Source organism: Anomaloglossus baeobatrachus, chromosome 10, assembly GCF_048569485.1.
Source record: "Anomaloglossus baeobatrachus isolate aAnoBae1 chromosome 10, aAnoBae1.hap1, whole genome shotgun sequence".
Lineage (NCBI taxonomy): Eukaryota > Metazoa > Chordata > Amphibia > Anura > Aromobatidae > Anomaloglossus > Anomaloglossus baeobatrachus.
The window spans coordinates 192,429,284-192,439,970 of NC_134362.1; the positions used below are offsets into that span (position 1 = coordinate 192,429,284).

Genomic DNA, 10,687 nt, shown 5'->3' on the forward strand with positions numbered 1-10,687 from the left:
ACTGATGCAGTGCTCTGCTATTTCCATCAGTCCCATAGACAATGAGTAGAAGTTGAGCATTTACACCTCTAGAGTTCTGTTCTTGGAATTGTAAGGGGTCCCAGAGGTTAGATATAGATAGGGGATAACTTCTAAGACAATTATTTCTCGTGACTAGAGTTGGTGTAAATCATAAAAAATATATTAGATAGTCGCCTCTTAAAGAGATGGTGATGTGACCTGAATCTCTTCTGTGCAGCCATGATGTTGTAATGAATGGACGCAGTATGTAGTTTAGCATTGTCTTGCTGAGATATGCAATGTCTTCCTTGAAATAGACATGGTCTGGATGGAGCAGATGTTGTTCTATAACCTCTATATAACATTCAGCATTGATGGTGATTTTCTTGTGCAGCCCCATACATTAGAAATGCAGATCTCTGTGCTGATAACAAGCTGGATGGTTCCTCCCCTTCTGAGTTTTCAGGAGTCGATGTTCATATCTGATTCGTCTGACCACAGAACACTTTAAAGTACTTTTTCCCCGCTGGCTGAGATTACTCTTAGTCTTAATCAGAGATGCAGCCCTTCCGCTATATAAACCCACTCCTGGCTTTACTTCATGCCGATGATAGATATTATCTATACTGACCACGTTGAAAGAACTCGTCTCTGCATAGCTGTGGTGTCATTTCAGTTGCAGCTGCGAAGTTTCCTGATGAAGAAACCTAGGAGTGCTTTTTGTTGTGGCTTTCCCCACCCGTTTTCCTTACCTTCCTTGTGTTGTTTTATTGTAGTAGTGGAACTATTGTCCCTCTGGTCAACACCCTAGTCAGGGTAAGTGCTGGGTCAGTGAGGGCTTAGGCACATGACGGCGCATAGGGAAAGGACCCATCTAGGGACGTTAGGGAGGCAGGGATGAACCACAGGTGAGTGTGAGGTGGTGACCCCTCTCATTATCGCCAGGGTCTTCCTTTACATCACAATTTTTCATGACTTAAAAGGGAAATTCCATAAAAAACCCTGGAGTTTCCCATTCTAAATATTCAATCGGGACATGCTCTAGCTTGTTGTACATCTTCCCTCTGTTCACTGGTGACACAGGTCAATAGGGACATGCTCTAGCTTGTTGGACATCTTCCTTCTGCTCACTGGTGACACAGGTCAATAGGGACATGCTCTAGCTTGTTGGACATCTTCCTTTTGCTCACTGGTGACACAGGTCAATAGGGACATGCTCTAGCTTGTTGGACATCTTCCTTTTGCTCACTGGTGACACAGGTCAATAGGGACATGCTCTAGCTTGTTGGACATCTTCCTTTTGCTCACTGGTGACACAGGTCAATAGGGACATGCTCTAGCTTGTTGCACATCTTCCTTTTGCTCACTGGTGGCACAGGTCAATAGGGACATGCTCTAGCTTGTTGCACATCTTCCTTTTGCTCACTGGTGACACAGGTCAATCGGGACATGCTCTAGCTTGTTGGACATCTTCCTTTTGCTCACTGGTGACACAGGTCAATAGGGACATGCTCTAGCTTGTTGGACATCTTCCTTTTGCTCACTGGTGACACAGGTCAATCGGGACATGCTCTAGCTTGTTGGACATCTTCCTTTTGCTCACTGGTGACACAGGTCAATCGGGACATGCTCTAGCTTGTTGCACATCTTCCTTTTGCTCACTGGTGACACAGGTCAATCGGGACATGCTCTAGCTTGTTGGACATCTTCCTTTTGCTCACTGGTGACACAGGTCAATAGGGACATGCTCTAGCTTGTTGGACATCTTCCTTTTGCTCACTGGTGACACAGGTCAATCGGGACATGCTCTAGCTTGTTGGACATCTTCCTTTTGCTCACTGGTGACACAGGTCAATCAGGACATGCTCTAGCTTGTTGGACATCTTCCTTTTGCTCACTGGTGACACAGGTCAATAGGGACATGCTCTAGCTTGTTGGACATCTTCCTTTTGCTCACTGGTGACACAGGTCAATAGGGACATGCTCTAGCTTGTTGGACATCTTCCTTCTGCTCACTGGTGACACAGATCAATAGGGACATGCTCTAGCTTGTTGGACATCTTCCTTTTGCTCACTGGTGACACAGGTCAATAGGAACATGCTCTAGCTTGTTGGACATCTTCCTTTTGCTCACTGGTGACACGTCAATAGGGACATGCTCTAGCTTGTTGGACATCTTCCTTTTGCTCACTGGTGACACAGATCAATAGGGACATGCTCTAGCTTGTTGGACATCTTCCTTCTGCTCACTGGTGACACAGATCAATAGGGACATGCTCCATCTTGTTGGACATCTTCCTTTTGCTCACTGGTGACACAGGTCAATAGGAACATGCTCTAGCTTGTTGGACATCTTCCTTCTGCTCACTGGTGACACAGGTCAATCGGGACATGCTCCATCTTGTTGGACATCTTCCTTCTGCTCACTGGTGACACAGGTCAATAGGGACATGCTCTAGCTTGTTGGACATCTTCCTTTTGCTCACTGGTGACACAGGTCATTAGGGACATGCTCTAGCTTGTTGCACATCTTCCTTTTGCTCACTGGTGACACAGGTCATTAGGGACATGCTCTAGCTTGTTGCACATCTTCCTTTTGCTCACTGGTGACACAAATCGTTCCCCCAAAACCCCTAAATATTTAGGGAGGTTGGTGGCTGTAACCTCTGGTCTATCCCAGAAGGAGACGATGATTTCCCTGCAATAGGATGAGGGACAACTAAATAGGATTTTGGGTGTGGGTTGAGTTGACCGTCAAGGTTTTCTTTATTTTTTTCTGTGTCTTCTTAGTTGGCTGAGGAAGCAGATCTACTCCGTGGATCAGACCAGAAGGAACAGGTAAGATGACATTCTTCACATGTTTTGCTTCTGAGAAAGTAAAAGTATCTGCCAGTCAGATTCCAATACGAGCACACGATATCACAAAGTCGTCGTCGGACGTTCACGTGTCCACTTTTCTCCATATATAACGCTACGCTTCTCCATGGACCATGTCTGGTAGTTTGGCTTGGATCTATTTCAGTGCTGCAATACCAGGCAAGGTCTGTGGACAAGGGTGGCACTATTTATAAACAAAAATCAGACCATTTCTTTATTTTTTTATGTTAAACTATCTCATATATATATATATATATAGTATTTTTATCCCCCAAGTTTCTTAGACCTTTTAGCAACTTATGAGAAGACAGGTCACTGCCTGCCGCATGATCAACACACTCTTCTCCTGCACCTGTGGATAACACTCCGTCCACAATCTCTAATGCTGGTCATACACAAGATCGGCGTTGACCAAATGTTCAATCAGCAGACAACTATTTCTCCAGACTCTCCCATACACATGGACATTTGAAGAGAGAGGTTTATTTATCCTAAAAACACAAGGATTAGTCATCGCCATCATTCATTCCCCAAATATCATCTGTCGGGGGGAGAGCCAGGAGACCCCCATACATATATGTTCAACTACTGTATGGGCGTTAAGACTGTGACCTCAAACTTTCCTCCACATCCCCCCTAAAATCCTATTATCCAGGTCATCGTGATCCTAATGCCATAAGTGGAAGGGTCACTTTCTTCCACAAAATCAACACAGTACTCACCTGAAATACTATTTGCTGCAGAACTCCGTTCACTATTTCTAATAATGTGATCCCACACCGTTCCTGAAATCATGACATGGTCCTGATCCTCAAGAGTAAACAGGTCACTGCCTTCAAAAAATCAACACAATACTTTCCTCTATTTGCTGCAGCACTTCGGCCACTGTTACTCATAATTAGAGTTGAGCGGATCGGTCATAATCCGGGTCTGGCGGATCCGGAATGACTGACTGACAGACAGACAGACAGACAGACAGACTTCCCGGATCGTGCACCCCGAATCCCGGGTACTGGTTGGACTCGGATCGGGCTCTCAAACCGTGCGGATCCGGATTTTGACGATCCGGGTCCGCTCAACACTACTCATAATGTGATCCCACACCGCTCATGAAACCTTGATACCATCCAGATCCTTGTGAGTAAACAGGTCACTGCCTTCCACAAAATCAACACAATAGTCTCCTGAAATACTATTTGCTGCAGCACTTCGGTCACTGTTTCTAATAATGTGATCCAACACTGCTCATAAAATCATGACACCATCCAGCTCCTCGTGAGTAAACAGGTCACTGCCTTCCACAAAGTCAACACAATACTTTCCTGTAATATTATTTGCTACAGCAATTCGGTCACTGTTTCTAATAATGTGATCCCACACTGGTCCTGAAACCACGACACCATCCAGATCCTCGTGAGTAAAACAGGTCACTGCCTTCCACAAAATCAACATAATACTCTCCTGAAATACTATGTGTTGCAGCACTTCGGCCACCGTTTCTAATAATGTGATCCCACACTGCTCCTGAAATCATGACATGTTCCAATCCTTGAAAATGACCAGGTCACTACATCCACAAAATCAACACATTCTTCTCCTTCTGCTGGGATCATCCATGTGGTTTTGCTGGATATAAACAAATTATTATCCTGCACTTTTCCATTCTCTTGCATTTTGTAAAGACAGACATAGATTATTTTTTATGTAAAGGCTTAGTACGTTGGTCTCCAGCCGTCGTAGAACTACAACTCCCAGCAGACTTCTCAGCAGCCAACAAAGTGGCAACACGGAGTGTTTGGGTCACTGTTTCCATTCTCGTGTGATCGGAGCCTTTCTTCCATTGTGCTCGGGTCTCAGAACCAGGGAGGTTCAGTCAGGAAGTCCAGGATGTGATTTTCGTCAATGCCCATGACTTGGATTAATCAACTTTCTCAGAGCCTTAAATTATTTTATTGTTATGCATCAGGAAAAAAACGTCATACCAAGCTTTTCTACTGAGGGAAACCTTTTTGTTTTTTTCATTACTTTAGGGCATTTAAAGACTTTTGCTTTGCGCTGATGAGGCCCAAAAAGACCCAAACAGATCAGTCTACACACAGTCAGCTGTAACAATTTCTGCAATAAGGAACAAGGGGCTACTCTATTGAGGGAAACCCTTTTTGTTTTTTTCCCCATTACTTTAGGGCTTTTTATAGAGTTTTGCTTTGCGCTGAAGAGGCACAAAAAGACTCAAACAGATCAGTCCACACACAGTTAGGTGGAGCAATTTCTTCAATAAAGAACAAGGTGTTATTCTATTGAGGAAAACCTTTTTGTTTTTTTCATTACTTTAGGGCATTTATAGAGTTTTGCTCTGCACTGCTGAGGCACAAAAAGACTCAAACAGATCAGTCCACACACAATCAGCTGGAGCAATTTCTGCAATAAGGAACAAGGGGCTATTCTATTGACAAAAACCTTTTTGTTTTTTTTCATTACTTTAGGGCATTTATAGAGTTTTGCTTTGCACTGATGAAGCAAAAAAGACCCAAACAGATCAGTCCACACAAAGTCAGTTGAAGCAATTTCTGCAATAAACAACAAGAGGTTATTCTATTGAGTGGAAACTTCTTTATTTGTTTTTTCATTACTTTACTGCATTTATAGAGTTTTGCTTTGCGCTGATGAGGCACAAAAGATCCAAACAGATCAGTCCACACACAGGCAGCTGAAACAATTTTTGCAATAAAGAACAAGGGGTTATTCTATTGAGGGAAACCTCTTTGTTTGTTTTTTTTCATTACTTTAGGCAATTTATAGAGTTTTGCTCTGCACTGATGAGGCACAAAAAGACCCAAACGGATCAGTCCACACACAGTTAGCTGGAGCCATTTCTGCAATAAGGAACAAGGTGCTATTCTATTGAGGAAAACCTGTTTTCTTCATTACTTTAGGGTTTTTATAGAGTTTTGCTTTGCGCTGATGAGGCCCAAAAAAAACCCAAACAGATCAGTCCACACACAGTCGGCTGGAGCAATTTCTGCAATAAGGAACAAGGGGCTATTATATTGAGGGAATGTTTTTTTCATTACTTTAGGGCTTTCATAGAGTTTTGCTTTGCGCTCATGAGGAGGCACAAAAAGACCCAAACAGATCAGTCCACACACAGTCAGCTGGAACAATTTCTGCAATAAGAAACAAGGGGCTATTGTATTGAGGAAAACCTCAATAGAGTTTTACTTTGCGCTGATGAGGCACAAAAGATCCAAACGGATCAGTCCACACACAGTTAGCTGGAGCAATTTCTGCAATAAGAAACAAGGGGTTATTCTATTGAGCGTAAACACCTTTTTTTTCATTACTTTAGTGCATTTACATAGTTTTGATTTGCGCTGATGAGGCACAAAAAGAGCCAAACAGATCAGTCCACACACAGTTAGCTGGAGCCATTTCTGTAATAAGGAGCAATGTGCTATTCTATTGAATAAAACCTTTTTGTTTTCTTCATTACTTTAGGGCTTTTTTATAGAGTTTTGCTTTGCGCTGATGAGGCCCAAAAAAACCCAAACAGATCAGTCCACACACAGTCGGCTGGAGCACTTTCTGCAATAAGAAACAAGGGGCTATTCTATTGAGGAAAACCTCAAGAGTGTTTTACTTTGCGCTGATGAGGCACAAAAGATCCAAACGGATCAGTCCACACACAGTCAGCTGGAGCAATTTCTGCAATAAAGAACAAGGGGTTATTCTATTGAGGGAAACCTTTATTTTTTCATTACTTTAGGGCATTTATAGAGTTTTGCATTGCGCTGATGAGACACAAAAAGACCCAAACAGATCAGTCCACACAGTCAGCTGGAGCAATTTCTGCACTAAGAAACAAGGGGCTATTCTATTGAGGTTTCCCCTCAATATTTGTTTTTTTGTATTACTGTAGGGCATTTATAGAGTTTTGCGTTGCGCTGATGAGGCACAAAAAGAGCCAAAGAGATCAGTCTATACACAATCAGCTGGATCAATACCTTTAAATAAGGAATCAGGGGCAATGAGGGGCTATTGCTTAATAAGTGAAGGACTAACTAGTCAGGTTGTGAAAATAATGACAGCAGCGGGAGATGAGTGTGTTTACCTTGTGGGAGGCAGTGACCAGTCCTCTTTTTATATGTTATGAGTAATTCCGCACATACTGTAGATTTCACTGTAAATCAATGCCAGATCTGCTGGTGATACAGATCTAAGGCAGATTTCATCTTACTAGATTACAAAAGGGTGAAATCTGCAAAAGAAAAGTGAGTTTTTCTCAAATCAACCGGCAAAATGTAAAGCTTTTTGGTCTGTTGCAAATTCATGAGAACTCCGGCAGCTAAACCTGTGGCAGGAAATAAAGCAATGGAATTTTTTTTTTCAAAAATTGCCCTCATTGTATGCACCCAAACCCCCGGGCTTTAGAGATATGAATGCAAAATAGGTGACAATATTTATCTCTCTCTCTTGGCAACTGCTTGCTTTGCATAGAGGGAAATAGGAGTCCATTTATATTACATGATAAAAAAAAAATTTGCTTATAAGGAATGGAGTTTTGGTAACTGTATGTCGGTATAATTTGAGCACCGTATGGCGGTATTAACACCAGCATTGTCGCATTGTTTAACATTATATTACCTGTGCAGTGTAGGATTGAGGTGGTGGCACTGTATAGCCGTGATAGCTAGGTAACTGTATGTCGGTATAATTTGAGCACTGTATGGCAGCATTAACACGAGCATTATGGCACTGTTTAACACTGTATATTACCTGTGCGGTGTAGGATCGTGGTTGTGGTACTGTATAGCCATGATATCTAGGTAACCATATAACAGTATAATTTGAGCGCTGTATGGCGGCATAAACACCAGCATTGTCTAACATTATATTACCTGTGCGGTGTAGGATTGAGGTGGTGGCACTGTATAGCCGTGATAGCTAGGTAACTGTATGGCGGCATAATTTGAGCGCTATATGGCAGCATTAACACCAGCATTATGGCACTGTTTAACACTGTATATTACCTGTGCGGTGTAGCATCGTAGTTGTGGTACTGTATAGCCATGATATCTAAGCAACTGTATGGCAGTATAATTAGAGCACTGTATGGAAGCATTAACACCAGCATTATGGCATTGTTTAATATTATATTACCTGTGCGGTGTAGGATCGTGGTGGTGGCACCGTATAGCCGTGATATCTAGGTAACTGTATGGCGGTATAATTTGAGCACTGCATGGCGCCATTAATGCCAGCATTGTGGCACTGTTTAACATTATATTACCTGTGCGGTGTAGGATCGTGCTTATGGCACTGTATAGCAGTGATATCAAGGTAACTGTATGGCGGTTTTCTTTATTGCATTATTTGGCGCTTTTACTTAGAGGAGTAATTTGAATGCTGTATGACCGTACATCAGGTGCACGTCCTAACCTAATACTCCACTCAGGTTGGTTCCTGAATCTTTTAACTTTATTATTAAGCAAATACCAGAAAAACAAGCTAGTTCCTTGCCGTCGTGATGTATAGAAAACAGATACGCACGACAAGCGGAGATGAACAAAGGTTAACCATGAACTGGGGAAACAAAATCTGCTCCTAAATCACGTCTGAAGGCCGAACCCTGACCTGTAGCAGAGGTTATGGCTGTGAATAATATTCTGTATTTACCAAGAGTAACATCCCTGCACTCTTCCTTTTATACGACCTGTTTTTGACAAATTAAAGGAATTATTTTAATTTTCTTAAATGGGTATCATCAAACAGTCCACGTAAATCCAAGTAATTTTGCAATTTACTGCTTGTTAAAATTATCAACCGTTCTTGAGATATTAACACTTTTCTTTTGTTTACAGCTGGTTGCCTTGGAAACCGACTATCAATGCTAGACAGCAGAACATGCGCAGTGCTTACAAACTATTTATTATTGAGCTTAGCTTGTAAGCTTTGTTTTCAACCGGGCTAGGATCTATGCAGTGCCCTCTCTCCTAATCCCAGCCAGCTTCAACACACTGCTGACAATCTAAACAGCATCAGTGGTCGATCGCCTAGGCAACAAGCTGGAAACAAAAGCAAAAAAGTGTTCATATCTCAAGAACGGTTGATAATTATAACAAGCAGTAAATTGCAAAATTGTTTGGATTTACGTGGACTGTCCGATAATACCCACATAGGAAAATGAAAGTAATCCCTTTAAATTGTCAAAAATAGGCCAGACCGAGAAAGGTGGTAAATTTTAATAAATGGTGACTTACAAAAGTGATTGATTTTGCAAGTACAATCCGATAAATATCCATTTAGGAACATGGGAAGAACCCCTTAAAGTTTAATTATATGGCGATGAATAAACCTCATTTACATTCTTCCTATTTTTCAGTATTAGCATCCGGGAGCTGAAGACTATCCTCCCTCAGATTAACTTCAAAGTTGGAGGTACCAAAGCACTGAAAGACAAGCTGGTGGTAAATATCCGTCATCTGCTTGGTACCTATATATCATTTAGTCACCCAGATAGAAGAAATTGTCTTGGTGAAACCTTAAGAAAAATTAAAGGGATTGTCCATTTTGGATAATCCTTTTTTTGGGTTAGATCTCCCCAAAAAAATGTGATCATAGAAAATAGAAAGACCCCCATTGATCATCTGTAAGCGAACGTGGAAAAAAGGGATTGATTTCCCTGCAGCGCCACCATAGGGGAAAAATAGGGTATCACACAGTCCCAATTAAGTCAGTGGGCTGTCCACGTAATGCTCGGCCATGTCGGGTCCTCCAGACTCAGAGTCACTCGAATTTGCTTTTCTCGACTTTGACTCATGGATTAGGGATCCCCTTCTGCGAGGCGGACACCAGGGCAGTGACGGGGACTGTGGCAGCTGACCCCCGGGACAGGTGACGGATACAGGAATAGACAGTTACAGGCGGGTACATAGAGGAATGGTGGGCATGGCAGAGCACACAGGTATGGGAAGGCAGGTACTGGAGATGGAGACAGGGTTACCGGGACTTGACAACTAGCTAGCAGACTGGTATGCTGACTAACAATGTGATGTCCAGGCACCTCCCCTAAAGGGAGGGTGCCTTAAATACACAGGCATGGTCCTAGAAATAGCACGCCAGCCCTTTAAGAGGAGGGCCAATGTGTGCGCGCGCATGTTTTAGGTGCACTCCCAGGAACCGTGTGTGGCATGTACAGGGCCCGGGGAGGAGAAGGCAGCAGCACACGTGTATGGCCGGGGGAGGACGCGACCCGGCCAGGGCAATGAGTAAGTCGTTGACTCTGCAGGGACGCTGGCGCTACACTGTTCATGGGTTGGGTCTCTTTAGGTTTATCTGCTCCTTCTGCAAAACTTGCCTATGGGTGGTTATATGGCTATTTCTGTTCCTTAAAGAGGAATTTCCATCTCATAAAATTATGGTATATATGGCATGCCATAACTGTTTAATAGAGCCAGATTTGGAGCCTCCACCCATCTTGAGAATAGGGGTCCCCCAACTCCCATCTCGAATCCAGAGGTGGCTCTTTCCATTTACTTCTATGGCAGGTCCATAGATATGCCATGGGGGGGTCTCATTTAATGCTTGGCCATATTATGGCTAAACGGTCCAATTAGGAGATGGTCATCTGGTTGTGTACCCCTAGCTCTTGTATGGCCAGCACCACTCATCGCTGTGCTTTCTCTATGTCGGTACGCCCATCCATCCTGCTCGTATTAACAGCGTTTTTTTGGTATTTTGCAGGACATTGGGATCCCCAGAGATGACCTCACTTTTGAGCATGTACATATGTTCTACAAAAAAATGATGTTTG

General features: G+C 42.9%; 1 protein-coding gene across 2 annotated transcripts in view; it reads left to right on the forward strand.

Annotated features, from left to right (window-relative positions):
* The window catches only part of PLCG2 (phospholipase C gamma 2), a 187,625-nt gene that overhangs the window by 50,029 nt on the left and 126,909 nt on the right, over nucleotides 1–10,687 (forward strand). For both annotated transcript variants that reach the window (XM_075326077.1, XM_075326078.1), the window contains exons 5-7: nucleotides 2,791–2,838; nucleotides 9,257–9,341; nucleotides 10,618–10,687. The exon at nucleotides 10,618–10,687 is cut by the window's right edge and continues 14 nt beyond it. In XM_075326077.1, coding sequence (XP_075182192.1) covers nucleotides 2,791–2,838; nucleotides 9,257–9,341; nucleotides 10,618–10,687 — 203 coding nt within the window. The remainder of the gene's footprint in view (nucleotides 1–2,790; nucleotides 2,839–9,256; nucleotides 9,342–10,617) is intronic.